Source organism: Equus caballus, chromosome 15 (genome assembly GCF_041296265.1).
Source record: "Equus caballus isolate H_3958 breed thoroughbred chromosome 15, TB-T2T, whole genome shotgun sequence".
Taxonomy (NCBI): domain Eukaryota; kingdom Metazoa; phylum Chordata; class Mammalia; order Perissodactyla; family Equidae; genus Equus; species Equus caballus.
Window position 1 is genome coordinate 86174432 of NC_091698.1, and position 19854 is coordinate 86194285.

The window sequence follows — 19854 nt, forward strand, 5'->3', positions numbered from 1 at the left end:
AACAGAGTGAAAAACAAGCCTTAAAGTAGGAGATGTTTGCAAGACATACCTTCCATAGGATTAAAATACAAGAAGTATAAAGAACTCTTGCAAATCAGCACAAGAAAGGTAACCCAGTGAAATACTACACCAAAGACGGGAACAGGCGTTTCACAGGCGAAGAAACACAAATGGCCCATAAATGCAGGAAAAGATGCTCAATCTTTTTAGTAATCAGGAAATTGCAATTTAAAACCACAATACCATTTGTCACCCACCAGATTGGCACATGTTAAAATGTCTGACAAGAACGAGGGTTGGCCAGAATGTGGAGGGTCAGGAAGTCTCCCACACAGCCGATGGGGGTGGAAATTAGTGTAACCACTTTGTAAAAACAAGTTGACAGTGCCTAGTAAGATTGAATGTGTGTAATTTATGACCGAATAATTCCACTCTTAAGAAATTCTTACACATGGCCACCGGGAGACATGGACAAAGAAGTTTACAGCAGCATTGTGAATGAGAGGGAAAAATGGAAACAACCCAAGTGTTCATCGGCAGTGGAATGGATGTATAAATTATGATGTGATAAAGCAATGAGGTGCAGTTAAACGGTGAAAAAAGTGAATGAATTACAGCTACATGCATCACCAAGTATGAATTGTAACATAATTTTGAGGGAAAGAAGCAAGTTGCAGAAAAAGAAAATATTGGTAAGTGTGCATAGGTTTTAAACATGTGCAGTCATGCACCATATAATGACATTTTGGTCAATGATAGACCGCATATCCCACAGTGGTCCCATAAGATTAGTACCGTACAGCTTAGGTGTGTTAGTAGGTTATACCATCCAGGTTTGTGTCAGCACACTTAGGATATTCACACAATGGTAAAATCTGACAACGCATTTCTCAGAACACATCCCTGTAGTTAAGCAATACGTTGACTGTATTAAATAAATCATGGATTATTTCTACATGATTGCTAAAATAATAAAATCCAGGACACTGATTACCAGGAGAAGAGCAGATGTGGTGGGAGTGGGCTGTGTTAAAAAAGGGCCCACAGCAAAGCTTCAAAGTGATGATAACGTTTTATTTCTCAGGCAGAAGAGTGGGTAGATGGATATTTGCTTTATAACTTTTTAAACTGTACATGCATGTTTTAGGCTCTCACATATTTTAAAAAAATTGTAACCAGTATTATTTTTAAGAGATAGGAGGAAATGTTTTGAAATTAGATAAAGTGGATTAGAGTATTGAAAATGCACAAATATTGGAAATCATCACCTGTCTGGAGATTTAATTTTCTAGGTTAAGGCCTCTCCATATACCAGGTTTTTGTTTGTTTGTTTGTTTGTTTGTTTAAAGATTGGCACCTGAGCTAACAACTGTTGCCAATTTTTTGTGTCTGTGTGTGTATGCTTTTTCTCCCTGAATCCCCCTGGTACGTAGTTGTATATTTTAGTTGTGGGTCCTTCTAGTTGTGGCTTGTGGGATGCCGCTCAGCATGGCCTAATGAGCAATGCCATGTCTGCATCCAGGATCCTAACCAGCTAAACCCTGGGCCACCAAAGCAGAGCACCTGAACTTAACCACTCGGCCACGGGGCCGGCCCCTCCATATACCAGTTTTAAAGTTCAGGGAGGGGAAAGGCACAGAGACCTGAAGAAGCATCTCTGTCATGGCAGCTTAAATGAAGCTTGGGAGATGCTGGTGCCTAAGCCTGGACTGGTTGCTGTCCTCCCTCACTGCCGTGAATATTTAGTGACTAACCACCAGGTCCTGGGCATCGTCCTAGGGGCCAAGTAGCCAAAGAGATAATGTCCCTGTCTTGGCACTTATAGCAGTTTTCAAATTCTTGCTTACAGTTTTCGTTAATCTTAGCCTCCTAAACTAACTCCACCCTCAAATTCACTTCAGGTCCATATCATAATTCACTCTTCGAGATCTTTTTAAACAAATCATTTATTTACATATTTAGACAGCCTAATTGAATGCGTATCTTTAAAATTTTCAGGGTAATATCCTTTCTGGTTTGGTCTTAGCCCTTAGTTAATATTCTAATTTATCTCTATATATTTATTTCCAGTTTTTTTTCCTTCCTGTCATATGAAAACTCTCTTGAAGTGCTCTAATTATTTGGAATTGACTTTGATGTATTGATTTTACCTTTCTGTCCATATTTTTGAGACCAGAAATTGGGTCCAATCTTAAACCCTGACTTACAGCAGTATTTTTAAAATCACAACAAGCATACTGCTAGAGAATATTAGGTGGTACAAAGGGAAACATTTTTTATTTTAACTATGTAGTTATTTTATTGCTTATTATTAAATATATACATGAAACCTGTCATTTTATGGCTGTTATTGCATAGGATGCACCCAGGTTGTCTGTATGATACTCCATCTCACATAGACTGCATGAATTAATGGCCCAGGTGGTTCTCAGATATAGCAAAAACCATGAACTTAATACATGGGTTACTGATGTAGAGTTAGTTGTAAAGGTGAATTAAGGTATTCTCTGATTGTCTCTTACTTGTATCAGAATGCTCAGAAAATAAAGCTTGTGTAGTTTGGTCAGGAAAAAGCAATCCAGGAAATTCATTCAGGCAAATAATTTGTCCAGATAACATATTCTGTTGTAGGACAGGTTCTGGAAATACATAGGTGAGTGAATTGTAGATCCTGCCCCTCAAGAGCACCAGTCTAACAGGGATAGACATTAAAAAGTGCAACATAGCATGCAAAGTGCAGCTGTGGAAACGTGTGCACGAGAAATGGGTAGCTTGGAGAGATGGGCACTGACTTATGGAGCAGTGAGGAAAGTCTTCACAGAGGGAGGGAGCCTTCAAGTAGTCTTGAGAGATGAGCAGAAAATTTGCAGAGAAATAGACTGGGAAAGAGGGACCTCAGAAAGGCATGTGCCAAGGTGCAGAGAACCAAGAGAGCATATGTGTTGGGTTAACTGAGCAGCTGGTCATTTATGCTGATGTGAAGTGAGGTGAAGAGGGAGGCGGGAGCCAGACATGAAAGAGCTTGTGTGGAACATGGCGGCGTTTATTTAGATCTTATTCTATAAATGATTCTCAGCCTTTGAAAGATTTTAAGCAGAAGACTGACATGATGCCTGGGGACAGTGTAGAATGTGGATTGGAGGGGGAAGAATCAGAGCCACATTACAGCTAGTTGTTGGGCAAAGGGATAATGGAGAGCAGTTAAGGGGAAGCTCAGAATTCCTGCTTTGTTTAGCTTCATATAATTCTTAGGAAATTGGGTTACATTTAGACTATTCCCAGGATTTAATGTGTTGAAGGGGATAGTGGTGGGTGATTGGAATCAATATATGAAGTCTGTGAAGAAATTGGTATTATTTAGTTTTTATTATAAACTATTAATTAACTTTGCCTATATAGTCTTAAGGGCAAACAGATTTTTGCTTATTTTCTGTAAAAATATAGAGCAGCGTATAAAATTTAAGTGGACATGTAGTATTGATGAGGCACACTGCTGCCAACAAGTTCTATTTTCCACTTAAAGTGGTACATGTGGTAATACACTGCCGAGGCAGTAGGTTGAAATATTTAAACTTTTTTCAATTAATATCCTGCCAAGAAAATCTCAGACAACAGTGTTACTTAAAGAGAATTGGGTGGACAATAAAATCGGTATATAAAGAGCCTCCTTTACGTATAGGTTTTAGATTTGAATGTTCTACGTAACTTAATTGTGGCATACCGTTTACTTTGGCGCATATTGACTATTAAATCCTAGACTTGATAGTCTTTGGATTTGGTGTGTATTATTCTACCTTCCAGAGAAATGTATTAGCATCCCAGCTTATTTTGTACCTTGAGCATTATCATAATTTACAGTCACAGGTCTGACTCTGACTGCCTGTGTTTGTGCGTGTACTCATTTGTATGTGTACATAGCAGACCCTGAACACCAAATGTTCTGCCTCACATTTATTTTGTCAGTATTCTCTTAATAGGCATGTTTGGGATGTGGCTGAGTCAGCTGATTTGCTAACATTCAAAGGCTGTGAGCTCTCAGCATCATCTTAGCTTTTTAGTATTTTAGCCCAGCAAAAATTTCTAGCTCTGATTGGGGAATTAGCTATAACATCTTACCAAAAATGATCCAGAACATCAAAAGAGGGAGTTCATGCAAAGAGCACATAGAGATGTTCAAAAGGAGAGTTTACGTTAACTTGATAGTGTGACTGCATAGTGGAACTGAGGGAGTAGGCACAGAAATGAGGGACCACAGATGAGCTTGGAACAATTTGTAGGCCCCTTTCTGCAAGACCCAATAATGTTGATTATAATGAAACTTAGTTTGTATTGAAAAGATGTTTTCTGCAGTTCTTGTCACCAAGTTCTTTTGAAGTTCTTTTTCGTTCTTTTGAAGATTTAATTCTTTATTTCCTTATTTTCTACTTTGACACAGAAATCCCCTGCGAAGAAGCTGAGCCATGCAATTAGTAAATCTTTGGGGTGTGTACCCACCAGAGAACCTCCACATCCTGTTTTTCCTGAACAACCAGAGAAACCACTTGACCTTGCAAATATAGTGTAAGTATGTACCTGGAAGTGGATGTGGATTATTCTGAAATGGAGACCTTGCTAAATTCTTTTGGATCAAAACCAAATATCACCTAACATGAACCTTTAACCTTCTGGTTTTTACTTTATGTTTGGGGAACTTAGACTTCAAGCTTTCATCTCTTTAAATCGCCATAAATGTCTATGTGGAAACCTAGCTCCTGAGCCCCGAAGTCTAAGTAACACAGCAGCCTTCAGCAGAAACAGTAATACACTGAAGAGTGGTAATTATTGTGCTGGGTTTAGCAAGGTTGCCTTTTGTTATTTGTGTTCTTCCTTAAATCAGTAGAGATCATTTCTTCTCTACAGCAGTAATGCCCACAGATTTTAAAAATTACTTTAGACAACATGGAAATAAAAATCAACCTAATTTGCTCTTTTTGTATTGAGAGAAAATTAGAAAGCATAAGACTATATTCTGTAAATAAAACTAGTGTTTATATATATGTATGTATAAATATATATATGTGTGTGTATGTCTATGTTTAGTTGAATATTCATGCTGGAAAGTAGAGGGAACAAAAAAGTTGGAGAAATACAGAAAGAGGAAAAGTAAGGAGGAAGAGAAACAGAGAAAGTTGAGATTCAGTCTCTGTTCTGGTTTCTTCACTCTGAATTAAATGATGATGTTAAGTGTACTCTGCTGGATAAAATTGGTAGGTTTTCTGATCATTAGTCTTTATCAGGTGTTTAGAAGTTTTTCTGTTGGAGTAGACACCCATTTTCTTTTACCTACCTAATGGTAGGTAGTTTGACTAAACAAGCTCTTAGGGTTCTTGATCTTTTCTTTCTTTCATTCAATAATTTTTAAGACTGTCATATTTATTAAAACAATACACACCTATGGATTAAAAATTCAGTAGGGGGCCAGCCCGGTGGCACAGCGGTTAAGTTTGCGTGTTCTGCTTCTGTGGCCCGGGGTTCACCAGTTCAGATCCCGGGTGCAGACATATGCGCCGCTTGGCAAGCCATGCCGTGGCAGGCGTCCCACATGTAAAGTGGAAGGAAGATGGGCACGGATGTTAGCTCAGGGCCAGTCTTCCTCAGCAAAAAGAGGAGGATTGTTGGCAGACGTTAGCTCAGGGCTAATCTTTCTCAAAAAAAAAAAAAAAATCAGTAATGCAGAAGAGCTTGTAATGAAATGCAGCACATCCCCCCACACTTCATCGTGCTTTCTCTGGGTTGTAGATCTACTAGTGGTTACCTCCAGGTCTCTAAATAGTAGATTTAGAGCACCATTTCTTGACTTACAGGTCTGGGCATTATTGAATTTCTTCTGTGGTGTAAGGAACCAATCTCATTTATAACTCTATATCAACTCATTCCAGTTTTTCATAATTATATCGCCATTTTTTAAAGTTGGTTAACTTTGTAATTTTAAATAATATTCTTAAACCTTTATTTCTTGTAACTTCTTTCTACTTGCACTGTGTAAACTGAAGAAATTAGTGCCTTCTACTTCTCTCTTCTCCTTTTGCCTCCTAACTTCTGTCATCTGTGCCATTACTTTTATATTGTCAAAGCTGATAATATTTCTGTTCTCGTCTATGACTGTAACTAAGTCTTCAGAGATGTATTAAGGGTTAAACCTAAAAGTTGGAAACCAAAGAACAGCATTTGCAGTTAATAGCATTCATTACAAAGTCAGACAGTGTGCTGCGATTCTGTAAATCCTTTTGTCTAGTTCCAGTGTCATGATCCCTGTGCAGTTATTCTCGCATCCGAGTTCAATGGGAACTTCTTTCTTACACACCACTGATTGCTCAAAATCATGCCTGCCGACTTTATAACCGGATTGACTTTCTGACTGTTGTTTGTCCTTCAGTTTCCCATTGCTTTCTTATTCCTGCTGGGAAAAAATATGCTTTTTTCCCCCTACTATGTTTCATAGTGAATTTTACCTGTTGCTTGTAATCCATTTTTCAGTTAAATTTGATAACCTTTTCCCTTTTTGGTTAGTGTTTTTTATGTTGCATCTTTTCATTAAAAAAAGAAATCCTTGCCTGCCCCAACATTGTAGTGGTTTTCTCTCTCTCTTTTTTTTTAGTTTTGAAGATATCCCTTTCATGTATGTCTTTAATTCATCTGAATGGATTTTTGTGTATGGTGTAATATAGAATATCCAGTTCTCTTTCCCTCTCTCTCTTTGCATTTGAATAATAGCTTGTCTCAGGGCATTTATTGGATAACCCATCATTTCCTCACTGACCTACAATGCCACCATTGTCATAAATGAAGTTTCCAAATATACATCGTCTGGTTTCTGGGCTCTTTATTCTGTTCCTTTGGGTCCAGTTGTCCATCCCTATGCCACTGTCACACTGTCTTAATTACTATAAGGGATTAAGTAATCTTCTTTTTTAGTAATGTCTTGTCTGTTCTTTGCTTGTTCATATAAATTTAGAATCAGCTTATTGAGTCCCTCATAAAATATTTTTGGAATTTTGATCAGAGATTCGTTATATCTCAAGATTAAATTGGGGAGAATTAACATCTTTACAATATTAAGCCTTCCATTCCATAAATGTGTTATGTCTTTCCATTTATTTAAATATTCTTTTGTGCCTTTCAGTAAAGCTTTATAATTTTTTCCCAGAAAGGTCTTGTATCTGTTAGATTAATTCTTGTGTGCTTTAGATTTGTTGTTGCTGTTGCAAAGGGTGCCTTTTTTCCTACAGTTTTTTTGAGGTATAATTTGTATGCAATAAAATGCACCCACGTTAAGTGTACAATGCAGTGAGTTTTGGCAAATGTATACAGTCATGCAAATTGTATCTTTTTTGACCTGTGTGTCTTAACAGTTTGTTGCTGGTATATGGAAATGAAAATTGTTTTTTGTATTTTAATCCACTATCTAATCATCTTGCTTAACTTACTCATTAATTCTAGTAATTTGTACTCAGATTCTTTTGGATTTTCTATAAATAATTATATCACCTGCAAATAATGATAGCTTTGTTTCTTCCCTCCTACTCCTTATACTTTTAAGTTTTAATCATACTTTTTTTCTTTTGATCCTTTTGTGCCGGCTAGAACCTCCAGTGCAACACTGAATAAAAGTGGTTTAGTAGGCATTCTTGTGTTATTACTAATCCCAAAGAGAATGCTTTCAGCGTTCGTTTAGTTTGTTATTTGATGTAGGATTTGTAGAAACTGTTTATTAGATAAAAGAGATTCCCTTTTATTCATAGTTTGCTAAAAGTGCTTTCGTTTTGTCATGAATGGATGTCGAATGTTATCAAAGACTTTTTTCTGCATTAATTGAGATGATTGTGTGAGTTTCTTTATTCTATTAATATAGTGAATTACATTAATTGTTTTTTTTAAACAACCCTACGTTCCTGGAATAAACATAAGTTGACCTTCCTTTTAATACACTGCTGGATTTCATTTGCTAATATTTTGTTTAGATTTTGTGTATGTTTGTGAGTTAAATTGTCCTGTAATTTCCCTTTTTTTTTTTTTTTTATCTTGTTTTATTTTTAGGACAAAGTTTGCCCAGTTTGCTGTCTTCAAAGAGTTGAGGAGCATTCTTTCTTTGTATATATTTTGGAAGCACTTGTTTGAGATTGGAATTATTTGCTCCTTAAATTTTTGGTAAAACTCACCAATGAAGCTATCCGTGCCCAAAGCCAAATTCTTTGGGGGAAGATTTTTAACCGTTAATTCCATTTTTAAAAGTAATTATAAGACTATTTTCACTTTTTATTTCTTTTTGAATCACCTTGGAACATTTTATATTTGTAAGAATTTGTCAATTTCATCAAAATTTCCAAAGTTATTGGTACAAAATTCATAATATTTTATCTACAGGAAGTGTGTTAATGTCCCATTTTTATTCCTACTCTCATGTATTTATGGTTTTTCTCTCTTTTTTTTCCTTGAAAAGTCTTGCTATAGGTTTGTCTAATCTGTATTATTTCTTTTGCTATAGTTTCTTTGGGTTTATTGTGCTACTCTTTTTCTTACTTCTTTAAAAATATAGTTAGCTTACTCATTTCAGCTTTTTTCCCCCTATTAAGCATTCAAGGCTATTAATTTCTCTAAGCACTAACTGAGTAGTATCCAATTTTATTATGTAATTTTTAAAATTGTCTTTTATTGTTTATTTTCTAAGTTCTGTTATGATTTCTTCTTTGAGGAGTATACTTTCTTAATTTCCAAACATGGGGGTTTTCTAGTTGCCTTTTTGTTATTAATTTCTAGTTTAATTTCATTTTGGCCTGAAAAATTGTCTGCATTTATCAATTCTTTCAAATTTGTTGAGAGACACTTATTATCTAGCATATGACCAAGTTTTTATTATGTTCCAGGTAAGCGTCAAAACAACGTTTATTCTATGCTTTTTGGGTGCAGAGTTTACAGTGAATGACCGTGTGTCCATTAGGTCAAGTTAATCACGTTACTCACATCTTCTGTAGCTTTACTGACTTGTTCAAAATGATACATTTCACTAGGAAATTGAAAATTTATTCTCAGGTAGTGACTCTCTCTATTCCTAATAATTCTGTTTGTCCTTAAGTCTATTTTGTCTGCTAGTAACATTTTAATATCTTTTGCTGGTATGTGCCTAGTTTAACTTTCTCCATCCTTTTACTTTCAACCTCTCTGTGTCCTTAGGTTTTCAGTATGTTTCTTGTAAACTGTAAGCTGGATTTTTAAAATCTGACCTGACAACCTGTCTTAACTGGGGAGTTTGATCTATTTAAATGTATTATTATAATATTATCATTATTGTAATCAGTCATTTATTATAATTTAAATTGATTTATGTTATTATAGTTTTAAAAATTAGTATTACTGTGATATTTGAACTTTTTTCTACCATCTTATTTTGTGCTATTTATCATATTTTAAAAATTTACCTCTGTTTGCATATCCCACTCTAGTCACCCTCTCCACCCATAGGTAACTATTCTATGTGCTTATTGTATATCTTTTTTTTTTTTTTTGAGGAAGATTAGCCCTGAGCTAACTGCTGCCAATCCTCCTCTTTTCAATGAGGAAGACTGGCCCTGAGCTCACATCCATGCCCATCTTCCTCTACTTTATATGTGGGACGCCTACCACAACATGGCTTGCCAAGTGGTGCCATGTCCGCACCCGGGATCCGAACCGGCGAACCCCAGGCCGCCAAAGCGGAATGTGTGCACTTAACCGCTGTGCCACCGCGCCGGCCCCATGTATATCTTTTTATTAGTATACGTTCTTGAAAACTAGGTATTGTTTTGTATGTCCTTTTGAAAAATTTATGTAAGTGGTATTACGAACACCATTTTACCTGTCCGTTCTCCCCTTGACGGACAGACACTGCCTTCAGATCTCTGCCTGCACATATAATGCCACAGTAAATACCTCAGATGTTTCTCAGTGAAACTGGGTAAGAATTTCTTTGTACCTAGGGTACAGTTGTTGGGTCAAAGGTTATGTATAGCCTGACCAGAAGAAGTGTATTAGGGAATCCAGTAGTCGAGTGTAGACTTTCAGTTAATCTGTCCATTTAATTCAGGCTCATATCCCCATGCCTAGCTGGTGTGCCTGAGTTCAGACTTTCTGGTCAGTTTCACTAGAGAGTAACCTATAGTTTCCTACCAGGCCTAAGAGAAAGTAATCATCGGGCTGTGTGGTGCTAGGGAGTGGGGTGGGGGAGATGCTCTGCTTCTTAGGCAGACTTTTGACCAAACCTCTTAATTTTAATGTACCCCCAAACTCCTCTTTCACTGGCGCTAGGCATCTCTAATTCCTGAGCATTCCTGGTCTTCTGTGGCTCTATTTCCCTCGTCTTGGGATAAGTTTGACCTCAGGTCTCGTCTTCTCTATTCATTAAAAAAGCCCTTCCCATATCCAGTTTCTATTAGAAATCTAAGTGGGAATTCAGCCGGGGACTGACAGCTAAGAATTGGGACCTGAATTTTTCTTTATTGATTCTTATCATTTTATTAAATTTACCTGGAATCTTTTTTTTTTTAATAAATAAAGCGTTGTAGATAAAATTTTGGTTTCCTATGTTCTTCTTCCTAATCCCATTACCCTTTCTCTCTCCCAAAGAGTAGCCACTAACATTTATTTGGTATTTATCACTCTATACATGTTTTTCACTTTTACTAGATTTTTATGCAGACATAAAATCATGTATTTTAAAACTTTATGTAAATAGTCATGCTCTGTATATCCTTATGTAAGTTTATTACTTCATTAGTCTGTTTTTGAGATTTATCCAAAATCCATTGAATTCATCCAAAAGTCCATTGAATAACCATACCACAAGTAATCCATTCTCCTCTTGATAGACATGGAGGTTGTTTCCAGTTTTTGACTACAACCTACAATGCTGCTGTGAGCATTCTCGTGCAGAGAATTTCCCTAAGGTGGAAGTATAACTATTGAGTTCTAAGATATAAATATTATATAATCAGGATAGGCTAGATAATATTACAGTAGAAAATTAGCCCCAAAATCTCTTGGTTCAACTCATGAGTGTTTACCTGTCACTAACACAAAGTCCATTGTGGATTGGAAGGAGCTGAACTCTGGGCAGCAACTCAGTGGTTTAGGCTGGCTTCAATCTCTGGCTCTACCATCTTGACAGGAGGCCTCATTAATTGCTGCAGCAAAGGAGGAGAGTTTATACAGAGCTCATGTCTGTTCTTCTGTGCTTTGGTTCACATGTGACACATTTCCTCACAGCTCTTACATAAATTCAGGTGTGTGCTGTCTTCTGCATACCTAGGAAGGAGAGGAGAAACAGAATATTGGTCAGCTCTAGTAATGTGTACCGCAACTGCCTTCAACTCTACTAGGTATTACTAGACTAAATATTACCTGGAACTCAAATTTTATAGTTCAAGTATTTATTGATCTAAATTATTCCCAAGCCAAGAATATAGTCAGCAGACCACCCCTTTAGATTCCGATAAAACTTTGAGCAATTAATCCTATTTGGATTGACTAGATAACTTTTAAAATCCCATTCAACTTTGAGTTTCTGTGTTTTGTAGGGGTTTTTTTCCCCCTGTATTCACCACATGTTAATGGTTCTCAAGCTTGGCTAATACCCAGATCACTCAGCTTTAGAAAGTGACGACTGTCAGGTTACTTCTGTTCTAGTCAGCATTCATTGTTCTGGGGGTGTCTTGGCTATCTGCCTTTAAAAACGTCCCCTAGTGAATCTGATAAGTTTATGGAACCACTGCATTAGAATGTAAGTAGTCTTAGCTATCTGAACAACAAGCAAAGAATTCAATATTAAATATCCAAAAGTACATACAGAGTACAAGTAAAATATAAATATGTGAACAGCAATTCTTAACTCTTGCTAAGATGCTCAATTATCTATTCATTCTGCAAATATTTATTGAGGACCTTCCAGATACTATGCAAGGTGCAAACAGTGTTCATGCAATACTTTGCTTATAAGTAAATAGATTTGAGTGCAAGTGAGGAAGCCAGTTTTATGCAGTGTCTTCAGCTGGCTTCCTTAGGAAAGAGTTACAGGTGTAGCTCAAAAGATGAGAAAATTGTGAAGAGTGGGCTGCTGTGCATTTCTCATTATGGTTAGGAAAAAAAGGTTGCTCTTTTGCACTTAGAAATGAAGGTAGCGCCAACATTTGAATGCTTTAAGTCAGCAAATTATTTAATTTACAGTCATGATTTCTTAGTCATTGTTTTATAATAATTTAAAAGGATCCTCTTTTTAGACATAGACAATTTCCTTGCACTTTATGAACCTTTACACATTGTAGGTATTATTTTCAAACTCCCAAGTTGTTTATATTTGTTATGCTAAAAATCAATAATCCTGATTGAAATGAACCCCAGCTACCAAGGGGGTTGGGAGCTGGGGGTGGAATCCAGAGGACCGAATGACCAACTTCGTGGATCCTTTCCCTGGCCTAAACACTTTTCAAGTAAGCTCTCTCTATATAGTTATTTCTTATTTAGCATGCTTGTTTGCTGACAACTTTTACAAAAAAGGGGATATTCTGGAAAGTCTGTATCTTCCACTTTGTCAAGCTGAATCTTTCTCTAGGTATGGAGTAAAGTAAACGTTCACCCTTTGGTTAAAGAGAGTCTGTCACCAAAGCACACTTTTATTCTGAGAGATTCTCCCTTTTAGCAGAAATGTTGCTGAGTGTTTCAAATGTAACTTCATAGTGAAAAAGAATAAAGGTTAAAAACAAAAGCTGATTTCTATCTCTTTGTGCCTGCTAACACTTCTTATAAGTGCATATTTTGTGTTGAGTAGCTTTTTAATGTCTTTTTTGTATGATTAAAAACAATACTTGTCCATTGTAAAAACATTCAGAAAAATACAAGTGCATAACCCTGCTGCCCAAAGACAACTATATTAATTTTTTAGTACGTGCACTCCAGCCCCAGTCTTCTCCCATGCGCATGTATTTTTGTGCAGGATATTGCTGTTTGTAAACCATTCTTTTAACTAAGCAGTATATTTTACATATTGTTCTATGTCAGTTAACATAGATTTAAATTATCATTTTAAATAGTGCTTGTTATTCTATTGCATGAATGTATTATAATTTATATATGATCTATTCTAGAGCATTTAGGTTGTTTCCAATTTTTTGCTATTAAACAGTGCTGCAAAAAACCTTTTTGCACTCTTTGTTCTGACTTGCGCTTGTGTCCAGTTAGTTATTTGGTATAAATTCTTAGAAGCTGAATTTGTTGGTCAAAGAGATGTGCTTCCTAAGGCTTTTAATTCATATTGTCAAATTGACCTGCAGAAAGGTAACATCGGCTGCCCTGGACCTTCACCTATTGGAGACATTTTCAAACTTTTTAGTCTTTGGTAATCTGATAGGTGAGAATGATATCTCTTTGTTGTGTTTATTTGCATTTCTTTCATTGCAAATAAAGCTACCTATTTTTTCATATATTTCTTAGCATTTTACATTTTGTCTTTTCCACCATTTCTGGTTGATTTTTCTTCTCCTTACTATGTTAACCTGAGTTTTCTTTTCCTTGTTGAAATAAGTAGCCTTTTGTCAAACAGGCTGCAGATTTTTTCTGAATTTGTAAATGTCTCAACTTTATGTTGCTGACTAAAGTTTTTAGTTTAAAGATCAAATTTGTTAAATTTTTTTCATCATAGTTTCTGGCTTCCATTTCATATTTAAAATTAATGTTCTCAAGATTATAAAAATACTTCTGTCTATAAAAAATTTCTTACTTCTAGATTTTTTTCTTTTTTCTCTTTTTGTTGTTGCCAGACATGAGAGAGGAAGTTAAGTTTATTTTCTTCAAAGTGGATACCATTTGTCCCAACTCCATTATTTTCCTGCTGATTTTGTTGCACTTTTAATTTTACCTTCCTTTTAGCAATTGATACTCACTTTGAAGCTCTGAGAAATAATATAGATCATATATTTGCTCTATATGTGTAAAGGGAGTCTCTAATAAGATACTTTTACCTTACCTTATTTTTTCTTTATCTTATTGGCCAGTTAAGAAAGGCTTTTGTCAAGAACACCATGTAATTGAAGCCCGATTAGGGATCAGCCATGTGAAGGGCAGTGGTCAGAGTGTTCCCAGTACAGGGGAGCAGTAGGACAGAGCAAGGGGAAGTCTGCAGAGCTGGGTAAAGGCCACTGAGATTTTGGACATTATCCCACATGGAAGAGTTTTAGATAGGAGAGGGACATTCTGAGTTTTGTATTTTAAAAAATCACTGCCTATTGTTTGGAAATCGGGATTGGGACAAGGGTGAAAAAGAAGAGGCCAGCTAGGGGTTGTTCTCATAGGCCGGGAGAGAGATGATAGTGGTTTGGACTATGGTGGTGGTAATGGAGATGGAGAAAAGTTTGTAAACACATCAAAAAATGTTGAGTTTTACTGTTATTGGATGGCCAGAAATAAACTTAAAACTCCAATGGAAATTTGGGACAGGAATTGAAACTGTGAGATAAAGCATGTTTTAATGTTAATTGCTTACATTTCATTGTTGACAAAGAGTAGAGATTTATTCACATCCTCACAAATTCAAGACTCAAGTGTTGTTGATATTAATTGAGTGCCCAAAGTGTTCTGAGCCCTTTGCTTACATCTTCCGTGTAGGTACCTTATTTCGTTTAACCCTCAAAGCAACCTTTGCAGTATAAATAATATCATTAACCTATAAGGCATCAGGAAACAGTATCAGTGAGGTTAAATGACCTGCCCAAGATCACGCAGCTACAAAGTGATGGAGTTGGGGCCAGAGTCTGGGGCTCCTGACTCCATGCCCAGCCTTCTCTCCATTATACTTCACTTTCCTAACATGCTGACCCCGTAAGAAATTGTTATTATAGAAATGTACAGTAATCAAACCGTTGTTTGAACCCCGGGGTTCACTTTAGAATCAAGAGAGCATTGCTTAGCTGTAACATGGTTGAGTGAAAAATAGAAGCGAGGCAGGGTGATGTGACAGAGGAGAAACTAGGTTAAAAATCAGGATACGTCAGTTTGCTTTTCTGTAAAACGGTGATAAAACTTACCGTAATTATGTCAGGATATTGTTTAAGGATAATGCATTTGAAAGTGCTTCTAAGAGATTAGGATGCTATAAATACTGTATTCTAAACTTGTAAAGTCTTTTCCTCAGAATAAAGTAAATCATATCACAAAAATGTAAGCTGCACAAAAGCTGGGACTGTCTTCTTCTCCACTGAGTTTCCAGTGCCTAACATGGCGCCTGGTGCATGGTGGGCACTTAAAATACTACACTGAGTGAATGAGTGACACTAAACATCATTTATATAAACAGACATTTACCCTATGCCCCCCTTTTATGTTTGTTTTTTCCTTCAGAAAATAATGCAGGTCATGTACCTGCAGTACCTACAACCTGCACTAGGTGTCAGGCATATTTTCTTCATTGGTTCATTATGTTCCTTTTCTGGTGAGTTGAGAATACTGAGTAAACAAGGTTTTTGAAATAAATCTCAAGACTTATATTCAAAACAAAACCAAATCACTTATCATCAGCACTAGCAACTTCTCTTACTTCTGAGTCTCTAAGAGAAACTAGTTGTTTCTTTGTGGTCAGAACATTTCTAAAACGTCTGGCTCTTGATGTCTCTGATAGACTTTCAGCTATCCTAATTCAAGCAATTTGCTGTTGCTTAGGATCTAATTATCTAACCACGTAGTCCTTATACCTAATTTCTTTAATTAGTGGTTAATCACCATTACATCTCAGTTTATGGTTAGTTATTTCTGAGAGAAAGCAAAACTTCTTGATGCTGGCTTAGTGTATTTATTCCTCTGAGTTCCAGCAAGGACCACTGTCCCACTGGATACACCTGCGATTGATCTAGTCTCTTAAACGGGGGTTGGCAAACTACAGCCCATAGGCTAAATCCATCCTGTCGCTTGCTTTTGTGTGGCCCATGACCTTAGAATGATTTTTGTATTTTTGAATGGTTGAAGAGAAAAAAAAAGAAGAAAAATATTTTGTGAAATGGAAAGAAGAATATTTTATGAAAATTATATGAAATTCAGATTTCAGTGTCCATAAATAAAGTTTAATTGAGGCACAGCCACGCTACATATTGTCTGGCTCCTCTCAGGCTGCAGTGGCAAAAGTGAGTCTTTGTGACTGAGATCATGTGATCCTCAAAGCCTGAAATATTTACTATCTGGCTCTTTACAGAAAGAATTTGCCAACCCCTACTCTTAAGGAGGGGTTGATAACCGCAAATTTAGAGCACTTTGTGCTGCTTGATGTTCTTTTCTCTGAATGCTCATCATCTTCTTTGGTTTGATGGTCTAGGTTGTTTTTTCCACCCAAGGGGGAAGGTTAATTGGTAACTTCTTCTGTCAAAGCATTTGGGTAAAGTTTGTTACCTAGAAACCAGACTGCCTTCTTATAGTTCCTCGCTGCCTGTGCAGATATAAATGTGTAGCACGTTTGCACAGCTAAGCCAACCAGTTTTCTCCACATGTTGCATCAAAACAGAATTAACCTAGACAATTAAAAAAATACTGTTGTTTAAATTATCTTATAATTATAAAATTATAATTAAATTATTACTTTAATATAGCTCTTATTCTGTTTTAACTGTTCTTCTGTTTAGTACTGACATAGACCCTATCTGTGCGTTAGTTTGACTTGATTAGGACATATCTGTCCTCTTGGTTGTTTTTTTCCTATACCAACTTATAGACCTGTTTTTTGTTTTTTTTTTTTTTAGCTTTGGACAACTACCCTTTAAACATATGGTACTTTCAGTGTTTGTGAACTTTTTAATATAACATAATTCTGCCTGTTTTGTTCTTATCCATAATGATTTTAAGTAGATCAATAGGAATTCACCAGACCAGGTATAACGTAAGACCATTTGTAACTCTGTAAAAAAAACAAGTCTAACTTCTTGTTTATGTTGTTTGGTTGTTAAAGCATGTATTTGTGACACTTCTTTCAAAATGATAGATGAGTCTGGAGTTGGAAATGGCTTTTATGACAAGGGTGCTTCTGGCTAATCAGCCTGCGCCAAACCAAATGCTTCGTTTGCGACTTTTTTTATAAGCCAAATTTGGGTTTTTTCAAAGAGTTATTAACTGGCTTTACTGTATTCCCAAACAAGTTGTGGGATGTTACAGAATTTATAACATTGTGAAATTGATCTGTCTTGAATTTACTGTCTTCCGCGTATTTACTGAGCGTGTATTGTGAGTGGGGCTCTGTGCTTGGTGCTGCGGATAGAGTCTTAGTTGAGGAAACAGACAAGGTGCTACTTTTCTCTTAGATCACTAGGTGAATCTGATGTTCTAGTCACTTGAAAGGAGTATCGGATTCATTCTGGGTATCTTGATCTCCTGAGACTGAAACTCTTTGGAAGGTTATAATTTTGAGCTAGTTCCGACAGGTAAGTATTATACTTTGACTCTTAGCGTACAGCTCATCTGATATTAATTCTGTCTTGCATTTTGCTGTAATGATTTTGAAAAAATCTAGGCATGGTGACATAATCTGCTCACTAGTGGACCATCAGACACCTAGAATTTCAGATCTATGTAATTTGGCCTTTTGAGAAAAGAGAAGCTGCTTTTGTTGTATTTGTGTAGCCTGGAATGTGAAGGCTCTTACGCCTCTCAGGTCACAACTCATCTGATGCTAATTCTGTCTTGCATTTTGCTGGAATGATTTTGAAAACCTAGCAGCTGAGGAATACAAGATTCGCCTAGAGCTTTGAGCTTCACTTAGTCCTGGTTTGGGCGTCGTCTGTTTGGCTCCATTTCAGGCTGAAGGTCCCAGATAATCATTCTCTTCCGGGCTTAGGGTCTCTTGCTGGCCCTGGAAGTGTATCTCTCCAAAAAAGAAGGATCATGCACAGAGAGCACTGATACCAAGGGACATGTGTCATGTCAGATAGCCCTAGCAATAGGATAAAATTTTTGCCTGAACTTCAGTGTGTGTGTGTGTGTGTGTGTGTGTGCTGGGGGGAGAGAAAGGTTTGCACAGATTATCAAACCCACACGTGAGTATATATGTGTAGTACCTGTGTGTGTGTGTAATACAGAGAAATGGTCACATGAGCAACAAATGTGGTGATTGATTGTGATGCAGTAAGGAGAAACAGCATTTTAATACAACAAAACTCAGGGTTTAATCCTAGGAGGGTAATTGTTTACAAGAGGCTGTGACTTTGGTCTGCTTCGTTTCACCCTCCCCTTGGGATTTTCCTCACTCTCTTTACCACTGTCCTACCATAAAGCACTCTGCTTTTAAACTCTAAATCTCGCGTGGCCCAAACACCATCCCTTGGTTTTCTTTTCTTTTTTTTTTTTAAATTGTGGTAAAATACACATAACATAAAATTTACCATCTTAACCACTTTCAAGTGCACAGTTCAGTGGTGTTAAGTGTATTTACATTGTTGTGAAAGAGGTCTCCAGAACTTTCTCAACTTGCAAATCTGAGACAATGTATCCATTAAACATCAATTCTCCTTTTACCACAAATCCCTGTTACTCACCATTCTACTTTCTGTTTCTATGAATTTGAGTACTTTAGATACCTCATGTAAGTAGAATCGTGTATTATGTGTCTTTTTGTCACTGTCTTATTTCACTTAGGGTAATGTCCTCAGAGTTCATTCATGTTTTAACATGTGTCAGGATTTCCTCCCTTTTTAATGAATAATGTTCCATTGTATGTATATACCACATTTTGTTTGTCCATTTCTTTGCCAATGGACATTTGGGTTGTTTCCACCTTTTGGCTATTCTGAATAATGATGCTCTGAAGATGGGTATACAAATACCTTTTTGAGACCTTGCTTTCAATTCTTTGGGATATACACCCAGAGGTGGGATTGCTGGTTGATATGGACATTCTACTTTTGGTTTTTGAGGAACCTCCATACTGTTTTCCATAGTGGTTGCACCATTTTACAATCCCACCAACAATACGTAAGGGTTCTGTTTTCTCCACATCCTCACCAATACTTTCATTTTTTTTATAGTAGTCACCCTAATGGGTATGAGGCAATATCTCATTGTGGTTTTGATTGGTCTTTTTTTTTAAACAGTTTTATTGAAGTATAATTTATATACCATAAAATTCACCCACTGTGGCAGTTAAATGATTTTCAGTAGATTTATATAGTTTGCAACCATCGCCACCATCTAGTTTTAGAACATTTCCATCATCCGAAAAAGTTCCCTTGTACCGGTTTGTAGTCTGTCCCAGCTTCCACCTGTAGCCTCAAGGCAACCACTGGTATACATGCTTCTATAGTTTTGCCTTTTTAGAAGTTTTATATAAATAGAATCATATAATATGTAGTCTTTTGTTTCTGGCTTGTTTAATTTAGCATAATATTCTTGAAGTTTATCCATGTTATAACAAGTATCAATAGTTATTCCTTTGCGATGCTGAAAATATCCCATTATGTGAGTACACTACCTTTTGTTTATCCCTTCACCAGTTGATGGATATTTGGCTCATTTCTAGTTTTTCACTATTATGAATAATGCTGCTATGAATATTTGTGTCTTTGTGTGGACATATGTTTTCATTTCTCTTGCATGGATATGCAGGAGTGGAATTGCTGGGTCATGCAGGGTAAGTGTATGTTTAATATTTTAAGAAACTGCCAAACTGTTTTTGAAAGTGACTGTACCTGTTACATTCCCACCAGCGATACATGAATGTTCCAGTTTCTTCACCTCTCACCAGCACTTGGTATATTGTCATTCTTTTGTACTGGTAGTCATACAAGTTAGTGAATAGTGTTTCTTATTGTGGTTTTAATTTGC

General features: G+C 36.5%; 1 protein-coding gene across 50 annotated transcripts in view; it reads left to right on the forward strand.

The window, feature by feature from the left end:
* The window catches only part of DTNB (dystrobrevin beta), a 237966-nt gene that overhangs the window by 107775 nt on the left and 110337 nt on the right, over positions 1–19854 (forward strand). For all 50 annotated transcript variants that reach the window (XM_070235811.1, XM_070235815.1, XM_070235820.1 and 47 more), the window contains one exon: positions 4436–4560. In XM_070235811.1, coding sequence (XP_070091912.1) covers positions 4436–4560 — 125 coding nt within the window. The remainder of the gene's footprint in view (positions 1–4435; positions 4561–19854) is intronic.